At 38.0% G+C, this 27633-nt stretch overlaps 1 protein-coding gene across 10 annotated transcripts; it reads right to left on the bottom strand.

The window, feature by feature from the left end:
* Window positions 1–1361: 1361 nt before the first annotated feature.
* PHF6 (PHD finger protein 6) lies at window positions 1362–27633 on the bottom strand. Of its 10 annotated transcripts, none has more exons than XM_086851003.1 (11): window positions 27107–27633; window positions 22075–22254; window positions 21798–21899; window positions 18588–18721; window positions 18237–18280; window positions 9077–9240; window positions 8756–8899; window positions 7447–7551; window positions 6434–6567; window positions 5664–5793; window positions 1362–5374 (listed from the first exon to the last, which is right to left on the bottom strand). In XM_086851003.1, exons 2-10 carry the CDS (start codon window positions 22210–22212, stop codon window positions 5664–5666), a joined length of 1095 nt encoding a protein of 364 aa, XP_086707129.1. In that variant the 5' UTR covers window positions 22213–22254; window positions 27107–27633; the 3' UTR covers window positions 1362–5374. The 10 variants fall into 10 exon arrangements, with proteins under 10 accessions (XP_086707129.1, XP_086707131.1, XP_086707135.1 ...); XM_086851005.1 differs by having other exon boundaries at window positions 9077–9243; window positions 27107–27585; XM_086851009.1 differs by lacking the exon at window positions 27107–27633 and adding an exon at window positions 26886–27028.

The raw sequence follows: 27633 nt of genomic DNA, 5'->3' as shown, positions 1-27633 counted from the left end.
GATGGCTGCAAAATAATCACAGCATCAATAATTACACTCTGGGGTTGTCCTGTGCAGGGCCAGGAGCTGGACTCAATGATCCTTGTCCTTTCCAACTCAAGATATTCTATGACTCTATGACTTCATCAACAATGATCATTTGGCAACTCTCAACTGAACATGATGCTCAACAATTTTTTCCTGACAGCTAAGTCTTTGCAGACAGGATATAATTGTTCTCAGGTCCCAGTAATTGCCTACTATGCTCATTAAATCAACTCCTTGTTTAAGGTGATGACATAATAATAAAATCTTCATCAATAGGGCAATAGTGCCCTTTCTTCTATGGAGTTTTCCCAGCATATTTCTTGATACTTTAAAATTGCTGACAGGTATTACAGTTACATATTTGGACAAATTCAGTGATTTCCAAGTGATCCCTTGCTTTGTTAATCTCTTATGCTACATTTCTATGGTTCCAAAGTGCATCCTGGATGCAGCCGCATGTGTGCAGTGTGCTTAACTTGCACTTTCATAGAACCCCAGCTGGTAACAGCCCCACACAGCTGCTCACTCACTGCTCTTCCTGGTGCGATGGGGGAGAGAACTGGAAGAGTTAAAGGGAGAAAACACCTAGGTTGAGATAAGGACGATTTAATGGGGCAGAAAAAGATGAAAACAATAATGGTGATGATGAAGATGATAAAAAAATTAGAATATACGAATCAGGTGATGCACAATCCAGCTCTCACCATTTGCTGACAGATGCTTGGCCAGTTTCTGAGCAGCAGCCCCAGCCAGCTTTCCCCCCAATTTATGACACCATATGGTAGGGAATATCCCTTTGGGTCAGCTGTCCTGGCTCTGTGCCTTCCCAGCTTCTTGTGTCCTTTAGCCATGAGAAGCTGAAAAGTCCTTGACTTAGTATAAACACTACTTAGCAACTACTAAACCATCAGTGTATTACCAACTGTATTCTTACGTCAAAGGCAAAACACAGCACTGTTCCAGCTACTAGAAAACTAACTCTATGCCAGCTGAAACCAAGATACTCTCTGCATTTTCCTGGTATCTTAGTCTAAATTAATTCACTCTTAAAAAAAAAAAAAACCCGGTTTTAAAAGGTGAGAAAGGGAAGCTCCAGCAAGTCAGTCACTTTGCATTAAGCAGCGGTAAATCCAAAGCAGCTTACCCAGTGCTGAGTTAGGAACAGAGACACGCAGAGTTACCACCAAGCACCACACTGTAAGCATGATGCCTTCTCACCTCTCTCCTGGTAATGTTTTCCTGGGCCTGTAACCTCAATAGGAAATACTGCATTTATGCATTACAATGACAGTTTCAAAAGTTATACTTTTGGAAGAAGGACAGATATGCAAACATGAAATTCATAACTCATTTATTGAATATATATATGCAAGGATACCAATAAAAAGAAACTAATACTGCAAACTACAACTTTGGAAGTAAAGCCAATATAACAGGAACAAAATATACATAACATTGTAGATAGGAATGCATTTACCCTCTTCCATACATTCCTTGTCTTTACATCTAATGTAAATATATGCTAGAGCAAAAGCTGCAAATGTTGGCCTAACCTGAGTGCTTTCTGACAAGCAACAGCTCTCCAGGATTCGTTAAGGGCTGAGATGTCACTGCTAACTACTGGCTGTGCATACAGATGCATGTATAGGAACTGCTTCACCAAGTATATAAATCAAGGGCTGTGTTCTGCTTTTTCACCTCCATCACTGATATAGTGGAGTCTGACTCTGGTGACATGGAGGAAGAGTTGCTAATTGCTATCATGCACTTTCAGTTCTCTTCAGATTAATTTAATCTAATGAGGATTAATTTTCTTGTCAATCTGATTCAGCATATTAATATTTTTGGAATGCACTGATTATCACCTGCCAGATAAGTCTGATATTTCAAATAGATTATCACCTCCTCATTTTTCACTCCGTTTTAGCATGAAGTTCTTTTTCCTATAGGCAGGAGTAAGAGGCAAACTCTCTTCTGTTACACTACATTTTAGGGCCAGATTTGGCAGATTCAAACCATTGTAGATCAGCACAGCTCTTTGTACCTAAAGCTGAGACTTTGTGGAATGTAGGTGTGACTCCTACTAGAGCCTTATCACAGAACCTCCTGTGGATCAACCCCTGCTGAAGGAGCAGATCCTCTGCTCACCTCATGTTTGGGAGCTGCACTGACACTGAAGCAGCCTTTTCCCCCTGCCCTGGACAGCACAGCACACTGCCACGGGGTTTGACCCTGGGACTCTGGCACTGCACCAGCTGTATCCTCAAGATATCTGAACAGGATCCTTGTGATACCTGTCCTTCCTTGGCACAGTCCTTTCTGGGAATAGCACAACCACAGATCTGTGAGACCACAGAGACACAGTGAACTGGGGAGATCTCTTAATGGAGAGGTGCAGGGAGCTGGGGAGAAATCTCCCTTCTCAGAGGTTCCAGGCATCTTAAACAGCACACAATCCTCTTGTGAGCTGAAGAAATGCCCAAAGGCAAAATGTAACAATTAAAAAAAAATAAGAAATTAAAGTGAAACCAGTTAAGACAAGTTTTGTTGAATTCATGACGAATTCTCTGATTCTGAGATGAAAGCAGAAGGTGCCTAGTAAAAAAAAAATCACTAACGAATTGACTGTATTAATTTAACTAGCTAATTTAAACATACCTAGTTCACCTATAGAGCACTTTCATTATTTCTAACACTTCTGGGAAGGCAGTAGATGCTCCAGAATAATCTTCAATATATGCTTGCAAAGATTACATTGTTTTACAAAAAAAAACCAAAAAACAAACCTGCAAACCAAAACAAACCCCCAAAAATTCAGACAGTCTGTCTGAAATTCCAAGCTAAAATACACATAAAAAGACAGTAATGGCAGTATTTTGTCTTTTAAAAAAACGATGTAAATGTTGTATACTATGATACATTGTCATGCTTTTTAAAACTACAATTAAGGACGTAAGAGATGTACAGTAAATACACTGCTGAGGTACATTTCTTCTAAATATTAACACCACGACTGAATTACTCCCCAGCAGGTGATGCTACTTGGGAACATATAAATACAATTTTTACATTGTAAGGCACTTTTACCCAGCATACATGAGTTGAAGTCAGTTATGACAAATTTGAGGCTTGTAAGAAAAGGTTTTTGCTTTTGACTTTGCTTCCATGAATTCTGAATTGATGACAGTTTCACCAGGCCATTTCAGCACACAGGGGTAACAGGGAAACCAGCCACTCGCTTTTCTGCTACCCGAAGGTAAAGTGCTGTTCTGGTTCTTCGAAGCATGGAATGGGGTCATTTATCCATAACAGGTGAGTTATTGGAGTGAATATTATACTAAGCCACTGACACAATGAATTAGAGCTCAGTCTCAAGTACAGTCAGTATGCTGGCAGATCTACCCCATGCAAACTTAGTTAAATACAGTAGCTGCAAACAAAGTGCCTTTTTTCCATGGGAGGGCCATGTCCGAGGCACAAACTGAAGGAATTTAAATATTGAAGGATGCTATTTTGCATTCTAAAACTGTTCTGAGTGGCTGAAAAATATTCATTTCTAGGAGAAACAAAACACCTTGATAGACAATTTCAATAATCGATCTGTCATTGCAATTCAAGTCACGCTTTTAATTTTGAAAGTTACAAATACAAAATAAAAATGATCAATGGCATCATGTTTAGAGCAGTAACTGAATATTTTCTGTACACAGCAATATTTCTTTCCAAACGGGATTATTCTCCAGGAAAGCAAACAGAATTGATTGAATTCTAACAGGTAAAATGTTAGAAATTCCAATATACAGTAATTGAGTCCCTCAAGACATTAAGGGAATGCATAAGAAGACAAATGACACACGTTAAATCTTTTAAAAATACAAGTAAAAAATGCTACAGAAACTCATGTTACAAATGAACCGTTTTTGCAATACCAATCACAGAAGAACTGTAGCAGTTTATAGTCAAATCAGTGTCTTTTGCTTGTTTCCTTCCTTCAAATCCAGAAGTTTTGTTGGGAGTTCAGAGTGAAACAAGTCAAAACCCTAAACAAACAATAAGGTGATGTGGTAGCAACAAACATGTGGACTAGATTCAGCTTTTTGGTTTTATTTAAGTAAGTCTGAGGATGTGCTTTAACAGACCAATTGAAGAAGCCAGTAGCCATTAGAAATGATAAGGTGTTTTGAAAGCAGTCAGAGGACTGTTCTGTTAGGTTTGGTATAGCCTAGATCTGATTGTTCCCTCAAGGAACATCAAATTCTAGCAAGTAGAATTCCATTATGTGATTGTTGACTTGACAAAGGAAAAAAAAAAAAAATCACTAAAACAATAAGGATGATACGTGAAGTTTCCCATATAGTGGTCATATGATTAAAAAATAAATACCAATCTAGCAAAAAAGGTTGTTTCCTCATTCTTCTTACAGAATAGGGGAGCTTTATGCACATTCTTGACAAAACATGAAGTGTTCCACACAACAGAGAACACCTGAGGTATGGACGTCAGATATGGTGGCTAAATTCCATAGTGAGTTAAGAGTTGTAACTCTCTGAAGTAAAAGAGATTGGGCTGCAAAGTCCAAACATTTGTATAGCAGGGTTTTAATCACACTTGGTGAAGTGTTCTTTGTAAATCAGGACACAGAAGGAGGTGGGTTTTTGGGGAAAGAATGAACTACAGCCCTTTGGCATGAGTTCTAAAGCTCACAGCTCAGAACCAACAGCTGCTCAAGTAAATCTCCCGCAAACAATGCCGGGCGGAATGAGCAATCACAACAGGAACAACCTGAAATGTTCAAGCGTGCTTCGTGTACACCGAGTCCTTTCCTACTGGGTGCTTCCCGAGCAAAAACAGCGCGGCTCTGCCATGTACAGCCTCCGGAACTTGTGCAGGAAGAAAATGCAAAATTCACAAAGTACCAGCTCGTTGCCACCACGGACTTGTCCATGTTGTTAATTAAACTAGCTAAGACCTTCCCTCATTGCGTGAATCCACTAAACAACTTACACATTCCAAATCTTAAAGTTTTTATTCAGTCCAGAAATATAGATCTTACTTCATTTCAATGTCTGCCTTAACTTTTGACACTGTACATATTACATATCATTTATATAGTGTTTCATTTTTTTCCAGACACTGCAGACTACAAACTACATAATATTGACATGTAAAACTCTGCCACTTACTGAAGGCTCACACACATGAACGTTTCAGGCAGTTCAATGAAATTTTAACAGAGCTGGGTAGTAAAAAGTTACTAACCCTTTTCTGATTTTTAGAAAACAATTTAAAAGAATTAGTAGTTATGATGTCTTAGCCATTCCCAGTTCTATAACTCTGTCCCTTGAACCTGTTTAAAAAATGATGAAAACAATAGTAAATTTAAAATCATACAGAAAAGCATTTCACAACTCTGACATTACATCTACATTTAGCAATAGAAATGAGGGCCTCCCTTCTTACACTGTTACAAAGACAGCCAGATTTAAAAAACAACAAATCCTCCCCATTCTTCTACAGTATGCCAATAAAAAGTACTCTGCATACACTAGATTTAAATACTTCACTGCAGTAAACTACATTAGTTGTATATTGCGTTTCAGTCTTGGTAACAGATCTGTCAGGAGTAACTTCCATACCTAGTTTCCATTGAGCTGCTGCTGAGGAATGTCATTATGGTCAGTGCCTGATTTGCCACGGCTTTTGCTTTCTCTTTCTTCATCCTCTTCATCTCTTTCATCATTTCCACTATGGTTTTTACAATAGAGTCTGGCACAATAAAAGGAACAGTGAGGATTTACACTGAAAATATCCATCAAAACCTGACTTATCTCCCAATTAGTTTTGAGATATGCTACAAGTCAGTTGCAAACTCTTAAGTCATTCACGGCTTTCAGTCAAGCATCAGTTAAACTGAGAAGGAAAACAAGGCTCAAGAGCAGCCAACAACACTGTGACCAATGGCAGTTTTGCAGCACTGGCACCGCACTGCTCGGCGAATGCCCTCTCGTGGGCACAGCGCGGCAGCTCAGCTGCAGCCAAGCCGCAGCTCTTCAGGAAGGATGGAAAGTTGTGGGGTCCAAAAAGCCCCAGAAGGAAGTTACAAACACATCAATATGGAGGAATCATGACATCAAGTTTCTTGATCTAAATTATAGATTACTGGAGAAGAAAAATATAATACAAGTCAAATAATTTTCTCATTTCTCCTAATTACAACACTACAGAAATTTTAAATTAGCAGAGTAACTGAAATGTTTTGTAAAACCAACAACTACTTAAAAATTCCATTTTAAGTTAAATAATATCCTCTTTTTTAATAACATATTGACTAGCCAAGTTATGCAGAAAAAGTGTAATTTCATAACTTTACTTTCATAATAGATTCAACAATTGCACAGGTCCTTACTTATAAATTCCTCGTGACATATTCTCAATGTATTTAGCTTTGTCTTCTACTCCACAGTGGTAATGGTATGTTTTTATGCAGGCTTTGATTTCACACCCAATAGTAGCACCAGGCTGGCTGCACAGTGTGCATTTCTGTGCAGGGGAAAGAAGAGAACAGCAACGTTCAGCATCTCAGTTTTTTGTCTCTTAGTATTCAGTTTAGTGTTCCTCATATTTATGGCTAACATTTTGGAACAGAATAATTCCTCTGGCAGATCATCCTTCCAAAGAAAAGTTAATCAAAGACACGGTAAATCAGAAACTGTAAGATACCAACCCGTTAAAATATGTACACTAGGATTTACCTGTCTGTTGCACAGAAAATTGCTACATGATTGCAAAACACATTATTGCATTTCCAAGGCCATTTTATTGCTGTTGAAGTTAGTATGCTAATATATAGAGTTAAATTATTTTTTCAAGGAACAATATTGCTAATTTTTTATACTCTCTCTGATCCCCCATAAATTTCTCAACACTTTAAGAACATCCTGAGTTTTAATAAAATACAGTGTGATGCTTTACCAGCATCCCCATCTCTGAGATCTTAACATGTTTTCCTATTAAAACACTAAAACAGTTGGAAACACTGGTTGTTCCAATGTTAAAGAATATATTCACTGCAAGAACTGCATATTCTCTAATTTTATGTGCGGCTTCACATAGTGTGTTTTGAGTAACACATGTCCAAAGCTGTTACTCTCTTATAGTTACAGCATGGCTAATATGAATCACATGATTCTACGTTAATAACAATTATTTACATTTCATAAAGAATCCCAAATACCAAATGCCCTAACACCACTAATATTAAAGTGATTCCTATCTGGCTGCCCTTCCCACAAGTAACAATATATTTTAATTTTGTGTTTAGAAAGAGATGGAAAAGATTGCTCCACAGAAGGAAGCGAGGCAGAGCTATACAGCCCTTAGCAGAATCACTAACGTTCATCACATTCTGCAGGTACATACCATTCTTTTTCCTCTCTTGATTTCTTGAAGTACAGTTTTGATATCAAAATCACCAAATTCTGCCCTTGAAGTTGTTGTTAGCTGGACAGTGCCAGAAGAGAACAACTGTAAAACAAGCAAGTCAAAGTAATGTCAGGTCACCAAGATGATTGGAAATTTTTTCTTTACAGGAAAAACTGAGCACTGAACATCCTGTTTTGTGATCTCAGGCAGCATGTGCTTTACCAACAAACTAGGAAAAACCCTATGCTGAGCAATTAAAGTATTCCATCTGATCCCCACCTGACTGCTTTAATTAGAGTTGTTGTTGCCTTGGAGAAATGTATTTTAAAAGACAGAGGAGTAGACGAAAAGTAATGTCAGGATGAAAACATACCGTAGCAAATGGGCAATATTATCAATTACACTACTCAACTTTTTAAGAATATTCCATTTCCTTCCCTCTGACATATATGTAATTCAAATTCAACCCTGATGTCAATATAGCTATGAAGTCCTGAGGGATGAAAATGGAGGACAGAAGTACTATCCCTTCCATCATCATCCTGGTAAATTCAGCTTTAATTGTCTTAAAACTGAAGTTCAGGTAGACAAAGTAACAAAGAGCTTTGCTAGAGTAAGACTCGAAGCTGCTGGCACACACCAGCTCTCTGTTTAGTGAGGCTGGGTACAGAAAGTCAAAGAGTAACTCCACAGATTGCCTGGACTATTTATTCATTTTTGAGGTATGGACCAGTGAAGTTACCCAAAGCCCTACCTCACTCATAGAACGAGTGCTATCTGCTCATGTTCACTGCAATTAGATCCCATTCAGGCTGACAGTTCTATAAATGTGATCATCGAAAGTCAAGAGCTTTCTAGAACTTTCATATCCCACACTCTACTCAAATCACACAGCCTGAATTCACAGGTCAGAAAATTAATGACGTTCATGGAAACTTCTCAGATTGTGCCTGAATGCTTATGAAGCTGTTTTACTCTTGGAAAGGATCCTTTTAGTTAAAACTGTTTTCTGTTTTCATTTTTAAATACTTCATATGCATTTAGATGCTAAGGGAGCATTTTTAATAAGCTAAAGAGTCTCCCTGAGCTAATTCCATCTCTTAGCATGGAGCCAACTTTTATTCATATTGCCTGCAGTGAAAATAAATGAATTGCTCACTTTGCAACACTTCAGTGCTTAAGGAGATCATCAGCATACAGACAATACTCAGCATAATTACATGTGAGGGTACTGTATTAAAATCCAAAATAGCAGTTCAGACAAAATTTACAGAATAGACAGGTTAACAACAATAATGTTACTCACCATGCACTTATAGTGTGCTGCAGCCTTTTTGGCATTAAATATATGAAGCTTTCCTCTAGCTTCATTTTCTTCTTCACCTGCATGACAGAATCCACATTTAGGTTTTGTATCACTGGGGCTGCTTCTGTGGGGAGACCTGTCTCTCTGAAAGAAAAACATTTTACTAAAATATACTGCTGGGATACAAATAAGGTTGCAATTTTAAAAGCCTGTGGCCACCAGCTGGAGGCTCAGACAAATGCAAATTTTAATAAAACTTGTATTTCAGAGAAGAAATATGCAATTCTGTCTTCTAAGAAGTTTAGCATATTTACTGCTTACATAGGAACTGCTTTCTATTTCATCTGTGCCATGTGAGGACGTAGATCTAGTGTCTTCTGATTGCCCTTTTAAATTTGTTTTTCTTGGTTTTCCCTTACGACCCCTCCTTTTTCCTTTGGGAGGTGAAGGCTCCAATTCGTGTTCATTGATATTTTCTTCTAAATCTGCTTTAGAAGTCAGAAAACATCATTAAATAAGATTCTCCACAATTTTATAAAAAACAAACTAAGAAAAAAAACCCCAAACCAAACAAAAAAACCCCACAACCCACCAAAATCAGACAAGAAAAACCACAACCTGTATTTTCTGAATTTTGGTCAGAAATAAAAATAGCACATTTTCCCCATTTACTATGAACATGCACCAGAGATCCTGGAAACATTACTTTTTATATATCACACAGCTTTGCATCTTTATAATGTAAGAAGATTTAGTGCTTTGTAACAATTTCTACTTTGAGACCTAAAACGTGTCTTCAGATACACCTCTTCACCTTCACGGAAAATAACATTCATTTAAACTACACTGAAACTGGAAAGTGTTTTCACCCATGAAATATGCTAATAGTTTATTATTTTAAGATTCATAACTCCAATGTAAATCGCCCTTGATAGTATGCCAGTGTACCCAAATAATACCTCTCTCCTTGCTTTATTAATTGATGCCTGTTGACTTAAGAAAAAAATTCATCCATTGGGTTATAACATTAACATCAAGCTTTAAAACTGAAAAGTATTTTGCCTTCAGTGAAACAAATCTACAATTTTATGTCATTACAGAATATTTTTAGATCTGCAGCGGTTTAGAGGAAATCATCCCCACTGACAACATCCCGTATCAAGTATTTACAGACCACTAAGAACATGAGAACACATTTTTTAATGCAGACATAGCAAAGAGGCCTGACAAGTTCCTTCAGCTGAGCTGTGAATGCTACACAGAGCTGAGCCCAGCCTTTGGGCACATTGTCCTTTGCATGACTCACAGCTCTACAGATACAGATCAATTCTTCAAAATTAAGATTGCTTCCAATATGATCTAGTTAAATTGTATCTGATAACTACATCTAGCAACCAGCTCTATTCAGTCACTAACAACCTTCCTACTCACAGGAGCATCCTTCTTTTTTTCTTTTAACATGTAGCACCTACCCCTGCTTGAACCACAAACGTATTTCAGCAGACTTGTTTAAAGAACACACACAGACCCTGCTGAAGGACTTCCCTTCTCAAAATCCAAACCACAAACATCAGTATGAGCCCCCAAACAGAAGGAAATGGTAATCAGAAGACTTGGAACATTCACTTGATTGATATTGCCATATTGTCTGAGTATCCAGATAGGACATCTTAGTTGGAGACTAAATGCTGCCTTGCCAGCACTCGTCTTTCTTACCTATTGTGATATAAAAAAATCAGATCACATTTCTATCTCATGATAACAGTGACTCAACTGCACAAAATTCAAAGTCAGAGTGCTGAACATATTCCCCAGCCACCAAGTGGGAGCAGAAGACAACTGAAGCCGTGGCCCAGCCTGGCACACAAGTACATCCTGTTCAGCTCCATCTATTGTATCTGTGACTAACCCTTAAGAAAGCTACGGCTTCTGCTCAGTTATTAAGAAGGACAGAAAACTAATGCAAATGCAACACAACAGGTTATACTGAAATTTATACAGATCTGCAAATTATTTTGGTTTAAACTTACAGATTATTCAGCTAAATACAGATTTGCCCAAGTTGCTACTAAGACACATCAGCCTGTCTACAATGTCCCTATACTTTAATATACAAACTACTCTTTCCTAATTATATGTCAAAAGAACCATTTGTTTTACTCTGAAAAAACTAAATACATGGTGACACAGATTATGTAATGAAACAATATATTTTACATTTTCTTCTTGGTATTTCCTAACATTATTTTTCATTTGTCACACTTGCTAAATTTCCCAAGCAAGATTATGCAATTTAGATACTGACCTCTTAGACTGCATATAGCAAATTTTATTACAGTCTGAAAACTTCTTTCAAAAAGAATTCTTTTATCTTGTTCATCGTATGAACTCTCCATTGATTATTCAAAGAAATTTGTAAATATTTGTCTCTATTTTTATATTTACAGAAATCAGACGGTTATTCTGGAAAAATAATCTTACAAAAATGTGACTATTGAATCCATCCAATAATTTAAATGACATCAATAAGAAGTTAAAAATATTCCTTCCAAAATAATTCAGTGGACTTCTCTACTGTATTTTATGAGGCAAACATAGTCCATTCACTGCCATTCCTTATTTTTTCCAAAGCTCCTTGTCAATTTTGTCAGCCAAAATGCTTTCCACCTCAGTCCACCCTTATTTTCTACAATAACATTAAAGCTTGTCCTGAACTCTTTACAGTCCCACTTACAAAACTGGAAATGGGTTATAACTGCTAAAAACCAAGCACACCTTATGAAAATCAATTTATTCTAAGAAGGGTCAATCTCCTAATAGAATAAGTTCTTAAGTGCTATTTTTTAGTCTATAATAGCATATTTAAGATTTGAAAAATAAAAAAGCTGTATTTTTAAAAGACAGTTTCAGTATAAGATAAAAACCCAGGAAGAATGCACAGCTTTCCTCAAAGGAGAACCCCTCTTCTGTGCTCAAAACAATGACTTTCAGAGAAGTTCAGATATTATTAAAATCCAGATGCTACATGACTCCCCTTCACTAAAACACAATTCCTTGAAGATTTAAGTCTCCTAGTTCAAGTGGTGTGGACCTATAGAGTAACAGCAGCAAGATGTGAGGATCTGCTCTACCACATCTGTCCTTCAAGACTGATGCCTCGAAACATTAAAGCTCCTCTTGTTTTTACAGTACCTTGAACTCCCAGAATAGAACAGGGAGACTCTAACCAGCTGTCAAATACATCTGCCCTGGATGGTCTTCATGTTTAATTTACAGCTTGGTGGGTGCCCTCCCCTCAAGCCCACTGCCAGCTTACCCTGTGTCCCTGGCATCTGATGGTTGGGTGTTTCCAACTTCTCATGTCAGCTTGAACTAAGGAAAACACAAAAAGTTGTTCAACTCCTCCCTGACCAGAGATGTTTTATCATGGATATCACCCATCCTCTGAATCCCCTGAGATTCCCTAAAATTACCTCTTCAACTACCCCCCATCCCATATCCCACTACTGCATTGATTTTTAAAATCGTGACAATTTTCTCAATATAACTTTACCTAAAGTGTTCCAAGGAGGTTTCTATGAGCTTCCCTCAGAAATCCCTAAATACTAGATCTGAAAAGAGCCAAATACACAACATGGCCTGAGAAGGGGTGGTAAGGGTAGAAATCAAGAGGAAACAATCAACATTTTAAAAAGCACCTAGGAATATGATACTGTAAATGCAGATGAATAGAAACAAGCCCCTAATTTGCATGAAATCCATGAGCAGTACAAAGTACCACAGAAGGAAGCCTGGCAAAATGCTGTATTACATCAACTGTTAACAGGGAGATACAGCTTCAGACAGAAACCTAAAAATTCTCCTTTGATCTTGACTAGAAGGAAAAAGGATCAAGATGCTTTGCTGTTTAAAATAAGGCTTGGCAGAGAAGAGGTTGAGCTATCACTGATCCATACTGCATCAGCTTGAAATATGCATGGAATCACCCCTTTCCAAAAGCCAAGTTAAAGCAAAGTAATAAAGAATTACGTGATTTAAAGGTTGTGAAAGAACAAGCAAAAAGAGGATGTGTACAATAAATACTACTCTATTGACATCCTACATTGCTTTAAACAACAGAGTAAGAGAACCAGAAACAAAGGAAGCCGAGTTTGTATGAGGAAGATAAAAACCAAAACTACTGGCAAAATATATTTGCAAGCAGGACTGGACATGAAAAGAAGCCAAAGCATAGAATTTTGAGGTGGCTGAGACATGCTGCTATATAAATCTGAAATCACACATATGCAGGTAAAGTTTTACAGTGCATTTGGGATAAAAGAGAAACTAAAAATCCAAGGAGAAAATCAATCTTATTAGATTTTTAGAAGAGAAAAGGAATGTAACAGTGAAAGAAAATGAGTACTTCAGCGTGCTAGAGTAAAATCTCCTTAAACATATGAGCCAACACCATTGTTTTAAATAGGAAAGAAAAAAAAAACCCAAAAGAGCCTTATTGGCCCAGTAGTTAATACTAAAAATGTGGATGCAACTATAAGCAATAATAAGAATTAGGGATTTGCAAAAATCCCCTTGCAATCAAGTACAAAATCAGGTAAACAAATCATGAAATAATAGTAGTTTAAAATGCTGTTTTATCAGCAGATGATGTGAAATTAACAACCAAAATACTGAATATATTTTTTGTGTTATCTTTTACAATGGAAAAAGAATAAGTTACATTAAACACATCTAAATTAAGGTAAGAACTGTGAGGAAAAAATTAAATTACCCCTTAGGTCCTGCCACTAATATGTTTTCCAAAAGCCCCAGATACTTCAAGGAACTGATGATTCTCATCCAAAAGTTATTTGTTATGATGTACTTGAGATATATATTTAATTAAGTACATTTAACATAGAAAAATAATAAAATAATCCTTACTAAGCACACAATTTAAATGCATTTTCAAGCAAAGAAACACTGGCAAAGACTGAAGACAGATGATGCAGTTGGCTTATTCACACAATAATGATGAATTTTTTGAGTAGCTGACCAAGCCTCTCTGTATAACATCTTGCCTAGATGCGAGGGAGAATTAGAACACCACAGAACAACTCCTCAGACAGGACGAACCATTCACCACATGACTTTTACATTTTTCCTTTTCCATTAGCCATGTGATTTTCCATAAGAAAACCCTGGTGTGATGCTTCTGCACAAACCTTCATTAGTCTGCAATGGGACATTGCTAATTCACTGCCTGCACCAACCACGGGAACACCATGTACACACTTGATGCCACACCCAGAGCATTCTCCAGGAGACAGACACCAAGCAGGCTGAGTTAGCTGAGCCCTTTCTTACCGTCAAAATCAAAAGGATCCCAAACTGCAACATTACAGAAACATTTACACCTGTGTTACTGCAAACAACCAGAGGCAAACCTGTGCTAGGACCAGTGCTACAGAAAATGCAACAGGGAACAAACTGCTTGAAGAATCCAAAGATGAATCAGTATGTTACCCAACTAGAATGCAAAAAAGTTGCGGATATTTCTTCCTGCCAGTCTCTGGTTTTCACAGCACTCTGGGAAAGTACTCAGTGCACTACAGATTGCAGTGTCTCTAAATAGGTCTCAGAGAAGTACCATCCTGACTCAATTTACTGAGCAGTGTGAGAAGCATAGATTCCATGTCTGATCTTCAGAATGACAAGAAAAGTATGCTAAGACAAGGAATGTCCTTATTTCCACTGTGGAAACATAATTCCCTGAGGCTTTGAGCACAGCTACAACAGAAATTACAGACATTTTATTTTCTGACCCCACAGCTCTCAAGCATCTGCTTTAAACATTAACAAGAGAAGTCACACAGCTCTTTGTTAGCCTTTGTCTTACCACTGTGTAACAGATGAAATTACATTCTTATCTTAGTATATATTAAACTATTCCTCATCAGCTGAATTTGTTTTAAATTCAACACACGAGCCAGGGCAGCCCCACCTGCAGGGAACTGAGAGAGGCCAGTTTTTCATTTTTCACCAATTGTTTCCAGTACATTGGAATAAATTCCAACAAACAGTTCCAAAACATTAGTTCAACAATACTTCATTCTTCAAAAAGAATAAATGCAATTGTATCAAACTGAACAGTAATTCAATCAAGGGTTAGCTGTGATCATTTGAAAGCCCTGGCACCAATTCCTGTAACCTATTAGGTACTGGAAACTTAGCTTGCTTAAAATTGTGAATGAAGCTGTTACCTGTAGTTAAGTTATTTTGTTAAATTTGTAACCAGCAAGACAAAACCCTGGATGTCCTTTTCCCAGTTAATGGGAACAAAGTACAGAAACATCACTCTGAATTACACAAAGGAAATATAGGAGAAATACAATTTTCCTATTCTATGTCACCTAAATGCCAGGCCATATAGATAAATTAGATAAACCAAACAATCTGTGGAAACAGATAATGAATTTAGGAGCACAGTACTCTGCTGCCATGATTCACATTTTTATATTCTAAGAAAGCAGAAGGTACTTCATCAAGACCTGTCAAGTGAAGAAAAATTAATTCCCATCACTCATTAATTTTGTCTTGATGAGTAGCTACCAAGTCTGATGAATCCTCACACTACCTGAATTTCGTAACAGCAATAAAAAACACCTATGAGGTCCTTTTTATTAAGTCTTAGCAGGTAACTTAATTCCAACAGAGGTCCTTCAGCATTTCCATGCAGCCTCAAAAGATTTTCTTTAACTGTTTAGTGTTTTACAGACAGTCTTTTTAAACTAGAACTTCTAATGAAAGTACATGAGCCAAATCTCAGACTTGGGCAAGCATTCTCCCAGAAGCATCCATTTTCTACAGAAGGGAAGTAAAAATCTCACTCTTATGTAGCAGTGCTTCCTACATAAAATAAACTCTTCTGGACAAACCAAACCCTCATAAAAGCTCTTTGAACGTCTACTAACATAAGTGACAGAATAAAAATACTTGAACTGGAAGAATTAAATCTGGATACAAAGAACCAAGCATAAGAACCCACAGATGTTCTAAACTGACCAAGAAAAAAAAAGCCACAATAAATTAATAGTAATAAAAAATCCCCAACCAAAAAGCAACCCAGAGAAGGAACAGTTAAGCTTCCAGTAAAAAGGACTGATGGTCTGCATGCACCCACACTGGGTAACAGAACCACAGATAAGCTTTAGCTGTTCTGTTAGGAAAACACTGCTAAGCAAAGATTAATGAAAATGAAACTAAAACAAGATTTTAAAAAAAAGCCACTATATTAACATCTAGTTTCCCTGCCTAGTCTAGTCACTCTTCTCTGCCAAGTCCTTTATCTGGTTTCACACACCACCATTCTTTCACATTTAAATGCCTCCTTGACATTCACATTTTCATCAAGAAACAAACAAAATACACACATAAAGCTTAATCTCACCATCCAACACCTTCCAGTTGTCATCTCACTGAACAAACTTCAGCATTTATGTATTAAGGGAAAAAAACTCCCAAGTCTGTTCTGAAACTGAAAACCACCCTGTAATTTCTGTCTGCTAAAGTTAATTAATGTTCAATGTAGCAAAATACCATTGCTATGGAAATTGCTTATAGCATTGTATCAGAGGTATGCAGTATGTATTTCTACTTTCTTTGAGTTAAAGGAGGTCTATCACAAAATAGCCCCAGCTTCTGGCACTATCAAATCCACAACTGTTAATAATAATTATTTTATGGGTAAAGTTTCCAAAACTGTATGGACTAAAAAGAAAACATATTCTTTGGGAATGAGCACTGGGTGGAATTTCAGTGAAATATTAAATAAAGAACTGAAAACACAAATGTGAAGTATAGCTACACATAGTTCTGGAAGTGCAAAGCTATTTCTACAAGTGTAAAGCATGACAGAAGTAAATATTTTAAACAAAAAAATGTGTGCAAAGCGCTAAATAATATACTGTTGGATTCTTTCACCTCAGTTGTTCTGCGTGCCATTGTGTACTTCTTCTCTTCTACCCTCAATCTTTATATAAGTCTAGATTAATATTTTAATAAATTAACATCATCAACATTTAATAAAAAAACCCACTAATTTTTCCCAATATATCTATATAAAATTTAAAATCCTTTGCTATTAGAAAACGACACTGTAAAATTGAAGATAATGGTTTCTGAAAACTCTTAAAGAAAAGTACAAGTTCAGATCCTGCAAGGAATCTCAAGCAGAAAAAGTAATCCAGTGGTTTTGAGCTCCATGCAGAATTGGAGGCATTTTTAAACACATGTCAAACACTGAGACATTTGTGAATTATTTTAAAACATCAGTTAAAATAGATTAATCTCTCTGGACTCAAAATGTCTTTGATATTCTGTATCTGCTAACACACAAAGCAATCCCCAAAGCAAACAAAGTGCCAAACTACAAGACAAGGTGGTCCTTTCTCTTTGGAGAATTAATTATAACATATATATTATTTTTCTTGTTTAAACCCAGTAACAGTAAAATTAGAGTTTTATACATAGGCACACAATAATAATTATGTAAATAGACTAAAAAAAAAAATCCATTTTCTTTGGTATTTTCTGCTGCCTTCAGAATTTTTCTGAACATTGAAATAACATCCAAACCTTTACCATTAATAAGTCTACTACCTACAGCATAAAAAGCAATATATTATCTTAAAAATATATTTGGCATAGAGACTGAAGTAATTTATGAAGTTTAATCTTCACTAAACAGGTGTATACTCCTCATTAATAAAATCTGATGACATTTCAGTTGAAAGCAATACAAAGCAATACAAGAAGTAAACTACCAACTGTTTGCTTACCCAAATTCAGATACAGTAGAAAAAAAAAAAAACCTTAATAAATACATAATATCACAACAATAGTTTGGAATTTTAACAAACCACATAATATATCTACATTTGTGGCATTTCACTATTCTTTTCTGCAAAGCTACACAGCTTTCATGAATGGAACCATCAAACTCTGTTTTAGAATCAATATGATTCAGAAACTTATCTGTAAGTGAACTCATCACAATCCTTTTCATTTACTATCAGGTGGTTTTTTTTTACAAGAGTTAAACTCTATTTATTAGTCAAAAAAATAATGAATATTTAGGAACATTAGCAGTAGCAAAAATCAGCTGTTACCTGACAAAATATTTCAGATGTTAATATAGTGAATATTTAACTACAAATAAAATCCAGCTTCTTCCAAGAAGGGAATGTTTAACTTCTACCCAAACTTTGGTTTTATGGAGCATCATATCTTTTGAGCATCCTAAAATTTATGGTTGGGGTTTTTCTGCACATCAATCAATAATTTTTAGAGAAAATACAGAAATCAGATGGGCTTCCAAACTCATTGTTTCTCCAAAAAATGTAGTTCTAATTTTTACTGAAAACATTTATATTCTCCAGAAAAATTAAATTTAACCAAGTATCTTTCTACAATGGGAAAAATTTATATTGAATAATTTTACCTTCAGAGTTATGCGTAGTTTTCTTGTGTTTTCGACATAAAATCCTATAAACAAAGTAGTTGAAAACTGTCAAGTCAGTCACGAATCACAGATTATTTACTCATCTTTTAAATTTAAATGCCAGTACATTTTTCTCCCACTTATAAGTCTCACTGATACACAAATCTTGCACAGAAAATATGCTTTTCCACCACATCACTATTTTGAATGCCACAATCATAATTAGAATTTTTTGCAACAGTTTTGCTTAGATTCCAAAGTAGGGTTTTGTTTTGCTTTGTTGCTTGTTTTTTAAACAAAGAATATAAAATACAAATTAAAAAATAAATGTAACAAATAAATAATAGTTACATGTAAATGCCTTGTGAAGGTTTCTCTCTTATCTGAGCTTTATCATGCAAAGCACAGTAGTAGTGATATGTCTTGTGACACGTTTTCACATCACAGCCAATGGTCGCTCCGGGACAGTGGCATAAAGAGCACATCTGGAAAGGAAAAGAAAGCACAATTCATGGTACTTTTTGTTTAGTACTTCTGAGTTCAAAAACAATATATTTACCACTCCTGGTGACAAAACAAATGGATTTATGCACTTGGTATTATTCTTCCTGCTCTCTGGTATTTTGCATAATTTATTTTAAAATTAAGAAATTTGTTACGTGTGAACAGTGCAATAACCATCTGCTGCATTATTAACTCAACCACCATTATCAACTCAATAAAGAAAATAAGTAATTTATTTTTGTAGAATGCATTTGATGAAAGTGACACAGCTATTCACCTGAATATCCCTCTCACAAGGCCAGCCTATTTGTACCAAACATTTCAGAAAAGTTAAAATCGTAATTGTACCTGTTTAATTCTGATTTATATTATAGAGGCAAGATGGGAAAAAAAATGACAAATTCATTTGAGACTGAATCCTGCAATCAGAAATACTGATCACCTGCAAATTTATCTCAGCATCAACAGCTAACTTTACTTTTTTTCCTACAGTTATGTCCTTAAGTCCTTTCCAAAACACTGAATTTAGTGAAATATTTGTTAAACACAATTAATTTATTTTAACTAAATTTTGCTCTTTATACTTATACTGCAAAAAAAATTAAAAGTGAGGCTATTGTTTTACTCTCCCATTAATTAATTCTTCTTGTATCAAACACATAGATAACAGCAGCTATCTGACTTCTAAATTGCTCATGGTCCTTATACTGTGGCAGGTAAGGAAGTAATTGACAGTACCACAAATTTTTTCTCTTTATTGTTCTCTACTGACTTAATACTCCCAAAAATCTCAGGATTTCCCATTAAACTCACCTCCCAAGACAACTGGAGCTTTTTCTTTGTAACCTGCATATTGCCCACACCCCCAAAAGGCTACAATCAATTCCACATTTAAGTAGCAATGTAGGATATTCCCTACATATATCTATATCTCTGTGGATACATTTTTTTTTCCACTGCACTCCTTTAGTCAAGTTCTCCTTGCTACTCTCAAATATGCCAAAAAAATAGACCACCAAAGTTACCAAATATACCACCAGCCTGTTTTTCAATTTTAATGAAGTCAACTGAACAGTAAAAATGTCAAAGCCTTGGATCATCTCCATTTACTCCTCTGCAAGCTCTGAAATGGTACAGTTATATACTGTTCCCTAGTTGTTATCTAATTTGTATGGGCATTTTATCTCATAAATCTGTTATACATTATGGTTTTATATATAATAATTGCTGATCAAAGTCCTATAGGAAAGCCTAGGCTTATATATCCAGCCAATTAAGTTCAGCCAGAACCTGTTTTTGAAAGCCAGAAATTACTGAAAGAAAACTTTCTTTTTATGAACACCATGATGTGTCTGTAAAACAGAGCACACACATTTTATCTATGTTTCTAATAAGTTTCTAATAAGTTTTCTAATATGTTTCTAATAATAAAATACTTATTCCATTGGCATGTGTCTGCTCTCCAAATAATCACTAACTCAAGTTACATTGGGTATATCAGAAGTTTGATAAGGTGAAAATTAGGTATGCTCTTAAAAAAACAAACCAACTATTCACAGATACTAGGAATAATACGGATAATTAAAATAATTCAGACATCAATGACTTGTACTTCCAAATATTTCGACTTCATAAGCTTTTGTGACTGGCCTACCAAGGTTTGAACCCACCACCTTTTCTCAGACAGATCTATTACCATCAGAAAGTCTCTACATTCTGTCAGTGTCACTCTGGTAATGAGGTCCCCAGTGCCAGAGCCCACCTGGCCAGCAGCACCTCCTGAAGCAGGACAAACCGAGCCCAGGCCATCAACATGTTCACTTAACCCAGTGCACTGAGGTTTTTGCTGAATGTGCTCCCCCAGAACAGACCAGGCTACGGCAGCAAGCAGATCTGAGAGAAAAGATCTGGGCTAATGATAAACCTTTAAACTTCCTACATGCCGATGGAGAAAGACAAGTTCCTCCAGAGAGTGATTCAGAGCTGCAGCTCTCTGACAGCTACGGAGACATGGCACTCAAGTTCTAAAATTATTTTGTACATTTTCTCCAAAGAGGAAACAACTCAGGACTATGAATCCATTAGATTGACCAGATCCAGCTTTTCTACAAAAACCTGAACTAAGTGCCTAGTACACACTGCTGGTGAGCTACAAGAATGGAGCCATTGCAATAGAAGGAACATAAAGAGATTCAGAAGCAGAATCCACCAATCAAAGACATAAAAAGAAAAAAACCTTTAAAACCCTTCAAGAGACACAAGAATCAAGAAGTTTCTTTATGATCAGTGGTGTCATTTACTACCATGTTCTTTGGAAAGTCCTAATCACAACATGAATGACATGTGAACTGTTATTTCTTTATGCTTCAACTAATTAGAGCAAATGAAGTTCCCTGTATTGGAAAAGATTCAAATGAAACAGTGGATGAAATAGTAGACTATTATAAAATTGTAGTTCTACAATAATACTTTGGACTTGTCTTAGTGGTCCAAGTACTTGTAAATACATACAGTTCTTTAAATAACTAAGCTGATTTTATTTTTATTCTGCTATTATTCTTTTCTAAATAACTAAGCTGAAAGGTTTTAATGTGAGGAGTGAACTGAACATCTGCTAAAATTATTTTAAAAAGAGCCTCATTTCCCCAAATGAAAAACAGCTAGTTCTAAATAAATAATAAAATAAATTCCTCATTAATTAGCTTCTCAGGAATTAAGTCATTGCTGCTCAATTTCTTTAATTTGGTGGAGCTGCAATGACTACTGTACCCACATATATCATAAGCCCTCTATATTCACAGCATTATTATTTTTTTTTAATCAATATTAAAAGGAGCAAAAAGTGTATTTGGTAGTTAAAACTAGATTTTGGCAGCAAACCCAAATACTGGTAAAGGCACAATAACACCCTTCCCAGGATCCTAGAATGTGGGTTTCTTTCAGAAATCTAACAGAAAACATTAAATAGATTAAATACACTGAACAACTTCCTTGTACACTTTATGGAAGGTATAAAAACACTGTCTTCCATTTTCAAGAGCCAAAATAGGGACTTACCAGTTTTGTGCCTCTTTTTATTTCTTTCTGAATATCTTCAATAGAGAATCCACCGAGACTCTCATTATCAGTGTGTGAAGAAACCAGTGCGGATGAGAACAGCTAAAATTGCAAAGACAAAACCTGTATTTTAATTTTAAGGGTGTAAGTGATAGAGAAATTTATAGATATGAAGCCCACCAAACTGCAGTGGTTAATCATGCGTGCCAATTCCAATCTGTTTTTTTCCACGTGTTTACAGCGTTTTCCCTGCTCCATCCCATTCCCGGTCACTCACCATACACTTGTGATGTGCCGCCACCTTCTGGTTCTCCGACATCAGCAACTGCCCACATTCGTTATCTTTATTCGACCGACAGAACCCACACTTCCTTTGTCTGGAGGAGACTTTCTTCTGTCCGACTGAGCTTGTCATGATTTTAAATGACCTTAGAATGCCACTGCAATCCTCTCAATGCTACAGGGAAAAAAAAACTGCAATCAGCATGTTAACATCAACAAAAGGCAAATTAACATAGCTTTATAAATACAATATTGGATGCTTGGAGGTGATTTGTCCCTTTTCTTTATGCTACTTCAATACAGCCAAATAAACAAGCAACTGGCAGAGGAAGTATTTTGCCAAATTTTAATGAAATTTTTTCCACAAGAAAAAGCAGTTTCTTTACACAAAAAAAAAGTCTGAGAATTAAAATAAAACTTTGGATGCTAATACAAAAGCAGAAAACAGAAAAGAAGTGGGAAATACAACAAGAGAATCACTGGGGGGAAAAAACTTACTGCAACTTATTTTTATAGTTATTACAGAAAAGGAATTTGTAGAAAATATATATATATGTACATGCAATGAAATTCATGCTACTGAACTTCTTCAAGAACACAACACAAACAAAGAAAAACCCAGAGTGTAGCACAGCCTTGAGCACAGGTTTTGGCTGTAAAAGCTCACTAAACCTCTCAGGGCAGATGAGAAAAGATGAGATGATAAAATGTTACCATGTTTGGTATCAGAGTTATCTTGTGGCTACTCAAACAGAACTAGGAACAAAATTTTAGACACCTCTCTGACTCAGGTGCTGCAGTAGAAACCTCTCCGTGACCAAAAGTTAGTTTGGCAGTACCACACCAGGTTTCATTAAGTGCGTGAGAGCTGCAGTTCTCACCTCAGAAAAGTAACTTAAAATTAAACTCGGTATGAATCACAAACTTTTCATGTGCTACCAGAAAGACATTTTGAATTCTAACACTGAGGTCACAGTGCCCAACTAAGGCAGACACAGCTTGTGCAAAAGTGAAAATACTTAATGAGCATATTAATTTCTTGGCCCAGTATTAAGAAGTTTGTGTTCATTTGCTTCTACATCTACCAAGAAATAAAAAAAATAATCTCCTTCAAATAGACTTTCTTAGAGCTTTTTACTTTGGAGATTTGAGCCTTACTATCAGAATTTGCCACAACTGCAATAAAATCCTTCTCAGCCTTTCTCTTCATTTGACTCGGCTAAGTAAGAAAAGCTACCGTAGAGAGTTCAATATTTGTGTTGGAAAAAAGTGTAAAATCCAGCCATAAATAAGAGAGCAGAGTTGCAAAACATCTGGACTGGGCTACAATGGCACAGATCTGCATGAAAATGCACGTCTGGTCTCTGGAATTTGCTCCCCAGTGCTGTCAGAAGCTCATAATGCTGGTATCACTCACTCCTTCTCTAACCGAAAGCAAAGGAACGTCCTCAAGTTCTGTCACCGTGTCCTCCTGCTGACAGACACTCCTGCTGCCTCCTGCTTCCACCGATTTTCACGGAGCAAGTCGTAACTGCTGGCCTTGCACTGTTTACTGCAAAACTCCTGCCTCAAAAGGTGCCTGTCCTGTGCCCCTCGCCTTTGCTCTCCCAACAGCTTCATTCGCTTTCTGCTCTAACTGCGAGCAGCTTACGCCGCTGACGCGCACTCAGAACAAGAATGCAAAGATTTCGGATCTTGCTGATTTGCACAAAAAATGTGCCAATCTGGATAAACTAGTCACACCCTTTTGCGGTGGCAATAGGGAGTCCTTGAGTGCTAAACTTAAAAGAATTATTATACTGTATTCTTCTGAAGAAAAAAATAAGAATATTCTGTAATCCATTCTGAGAAGAAAGAATCGTTCCTGAAGAGACAGACAGACAGATAGATATATAGATATGTATGTATGCATATTAAAGAATAAAAATTGGGGTAAATTTTAAAACTTAAATAGTATCTGGGAGCAGAAAAAGACCTACAAAAGACAAGTAGGAAGTAATATCACAAAGATTACTTGTTTACATCTCACATTCAACAGATCAACATAAATCACACAGGGATCTTTAGAAATCTACTAACAAAATAATGAAAAATGCAAAAAGTTCTGGTTTTGTATAAACAGTGTGGTATATAAACACACAATCACCTGTTTCATTTTATAATCAGATTATAGTATTAAAATATTGACATCAATAATACCAGTTATTAAAAGGAAGATCAGAAATTTCCTTGTACACGTGCACAGGTCCTACTGACTCTCAGGAACAGGAATTACTATTAAAACAGAGCTACCCCTCAATTTAGGCAGCCAGTTTGTATTTTAGAAAATGAAAGTAATTTATAGCATACATAAAAAAAATTTAAGTGGCTCTCATATTTAATTTATAGGAAAAACAACTTTCCAAGACACATTATAAAGAACTTTCTCACAGCTCGCTGCTTTCCACCTACCAGAGCACTACAGGCATGTCACTGCAGCAGCACCAGAACCTGACACAGCCTGACTTCCTCAAGAATTTCTGCATAATTAGATTTTTTAAGCCTCACAGTGAAGTTAAAAATAATGCCAATCTTTATTTGATATACAGATGCCGATGTTTAAAAAAAAAAAAGCAAATATATGCTTTGAAATGCTTCACAATTACAAATAATTTAACACTTGAAAAATTTTTTGAAAAAACTCAGACAGGCCAAAAAGGAAATTCGTGTTCTTTTCACCATCATCACCACTGGGTATCTAAAGGTTTTCTTTCCAACCCTGCATTTGTTGTGTTTGTTGTTTGCTTTTTTTTTTTGTTTCACTGGACATTTACCGTATTTATATATTTTTAAAGAGTGTAGAAAAAAAACATAAGCATGAGAAACATCTATAGACTGCTTCATAAATTATATTTGCTTTCTCATGTGAGAAGAAACTACTCTCAGATCACTTTTCTTTGTGTCAAAATGCACTGATCCTGTCCATTAAAAAAAGAAACAAAACACATTTTCTGAGAAAGATGAACCAAGTTATGCAGCCACAGCCCCACAATTCTGAATGCAAGTACTCAAAATTCTGTTTTCATCTCTCAAGTTAAATCACCCAGAGCAACTAATCTAGTTTACCAAGTATTGAGCTACATTTCATTGGAATGAGAAAAAATGCAATTTAAGAATAGCTCAATATTTTGGTTTTTCATGTTTAAAAGCTAACAAATGAGTAAGAATTACAAAAAAATAGTGATTACATCTATTGTTGACAGAATCTTGCTTGTCAGCTTTGTCAAAGTCTCACAGACTGAATCCCAAGGAGTGACGTACTGTGGAATCACTGGCTGGGAGATTTTCACTGTCTCCACCAAAATGGAACACACATACTACAGACACAAAGATTATTCCATATAGATCGATTTTCTATGGGTTTGATCTAAAAAATAAGAAGCTACATGTACCCTAGAATCACACAACCAGAAATTCACTGAATCATTCTTCACTGAAACATTTGGGTTCATTTGCATTCACATTTCTTATGTGCACTAAAGTATTAAATGTGGTGCTTTCCCTCACAGCATCTTAATTTTTTCTTTAAAGCAGCAGGTTTTACACCCTACTGTAGCTCCTGTGCTCCTTTACTGACCTCTAAACAACAGATTTCCCAATATTAAAGTGCAAGTTCAATGACTCTCAGGCACAGGATGCCCTCAGTGCAGGAGATATTGTTCAGCACCGAAGAATGGAAAGTAACCTGCACTCTAATTTCTATTTATTGCCCAAACATGTTTCAGGAGCCTGATTATAGGAGTTAAAACCTCACTTGTATTTCCTCTAAAGGACAGTGACCTACACACTGCATCTTGTTTTGCAAGAAAAAAAAAAAAAAAGTTTGTTTTGCTATGTGATCTGTATAATTCCCAAACTACATTTCAAAAAAATCAGAATTTATAGTTGTGAAGAAAATTTTGGACACCTAAAGAAAACCTGTGAGAAGTGAACAAGCTTCAGAAAATGCCACTACAGATGCTGAAGTGGTTTGGTCCCTCAGGAAAAGCTACAGAAAATATTTGTGCTGATTTTTTCCAAGATGCTCACTGGAGATACCGGAGTTGCAAGTTTACAAGTGCTTCGCAGTTTCCCGGGTCGGTCACCCATTGGTGGAAGGTTTATTTTGGAGACGGGGGAGTGAAGAAGGGGAGAGGGAAAGTATCCTGTAGGGTTCTGTGGCTGAGAACCCAAATCACAGGTCCCATAGAAATTTTTATCCAAGAATTACATTCACAGAGCATCCTACAGTCACTATAAAAAGTAGGATGGGAATTCTTCTATACAACTTCCCTAAAAGAAACCCCAAGACACCGAAGAGGGGGCAGATGCGAGGGGAGAAGGGCAAACCCTCGAAAGCTTAAACAATGAGAGCAGAGCAGGTGACTAAAAATGACACAGAGCCCGCGGTCAGGGAGATCTGGCAGACGGCGCTGAGGGATCTCCAGGAAAGTTTACATCCTCCCACGGGGAGCGGGAGATGGGCCGATAGCGGCACCTCTGCCGTCGCCTCCTCGGGGGATCGGGGCATCTCCCGGGAGGAACCGCCCGACCTCCCCGCGGGGCCCGGCCGGCACCGCCGGGGCCCGACCCCTCCCCAGCCGAGAGGCTACCGGGGGGAGCGCGGGGGGACGCGGGAAGGGCGACCCCCTCCCGATTCCATGAAATTTTTGGGGAAACGGCACCGGGAGACAAGGGGGGGCGGATCCTCCCTGCAAGGAGGGCGCGGGCCGGGGCGGGCGGAGCGAGTGGCACCGCCGGCCCGGGGAGGGGGCAGGGGGGCGGTACCGGCACCCGGGGCACCCCTGAGGGGATACTGCGGGGTGCCGCGACCCTCGCGAGGCTGCAGGGGCCGGCTGAAGCCCCGGGACCGGCGGCGGCTACGGGCGGGCGGGCCCCGGGCCGGGGGCTGCGGGCGGGCCGGGGGCGCCGCGCCTGCCCCTGGCGCGCGGCGCAGCGGCGGCGGGGCGGGCAGCGGGCGCTCGGCGGGTCGGTCGTCGGTCACTCACCCGTGCGGCGGGCGGGGTGCGGGCGGAGGAGCCGCTCGGCACGGCCCGTCCCCGCTCGCGGGTCGCTCAGGGCCGCTCGCCCGCCGGGACCGGCGCGTTCATTCGGGGCTCGGGACGCGCCGCCGCCGCCGCCGAGCGCACGCACGCACGAGCGGACGCACGCACGCACGCACACACGCACACACGCACGGCGCGCCTGGGCCGCGGCGGCGCTGCGGGGCGGTGCCCGATTGGCGGGAGCCCGGCGGGGACCGCTCGCGGCCTCCTTTGCGCACGCGCGACAACGTGCGCGTCTTTCCCGCTGCCGGTTCCCGCTGTCCCCGCGGTGCTTCTCCGCAAGGCCAGGAAACGGAAGATGGGGGTGTGTGCGGAACGGCGGCTCTGCGCATGCGCACCCGCCGCCGCCACTTCCCCGCGAGGTCCCGGCGCGAGCGAGCCGGGCTGGCGGGAGGCACGGAGACACAAGGAGCGGTGCGCATGCGCAGCACTCACCCGCAGCCGTTGTGGGGGGGGCACACGGCGCTCGC

Source organism: Cyanistes caeruleus, chromosome 14 (assembly GCF_971803275.1).
Source record: "Cyanistes caeruleus chromosome 14, bCyaCae1.hap1.1, whole genome shotgun sequence".
Taxonomy (NCBI): domain Eukaryota; kingdom Metazoa; phylum Chordata; class Aves; order Passeriformes; family Paridae; genus Cyanistes; species Cyanistes caeruleus.
This window is presented reverse-complemented; position numbering and strand designations above follow the sequence as displayed.

Excerpts from the sequence above, each read along its gene's own strand:
- PHF6 (XM_086851005.1), bottom strand. The coding sequence starts at position 22,212 with ATGACAAGCTCAGTCGGACAGAAGAAAGTCTCCTCCAGACAAAGGAAG. Across the intron at positions 21,900-22,074 it reads CGGCACATCACAAGTGTATG|CTGTTCTCATCCGCACTGGT; the intron begins GTGAGTGACCGG and ends TTGCAATTTTAG. Across the intron at positions 5,794-6,433 it reads ATGTCACGAGGAATTTATAA|ACTCTATTGTAAAAACCATA; the intron begins GTAAGGACCTGT and ends TTATTGTGCCAG.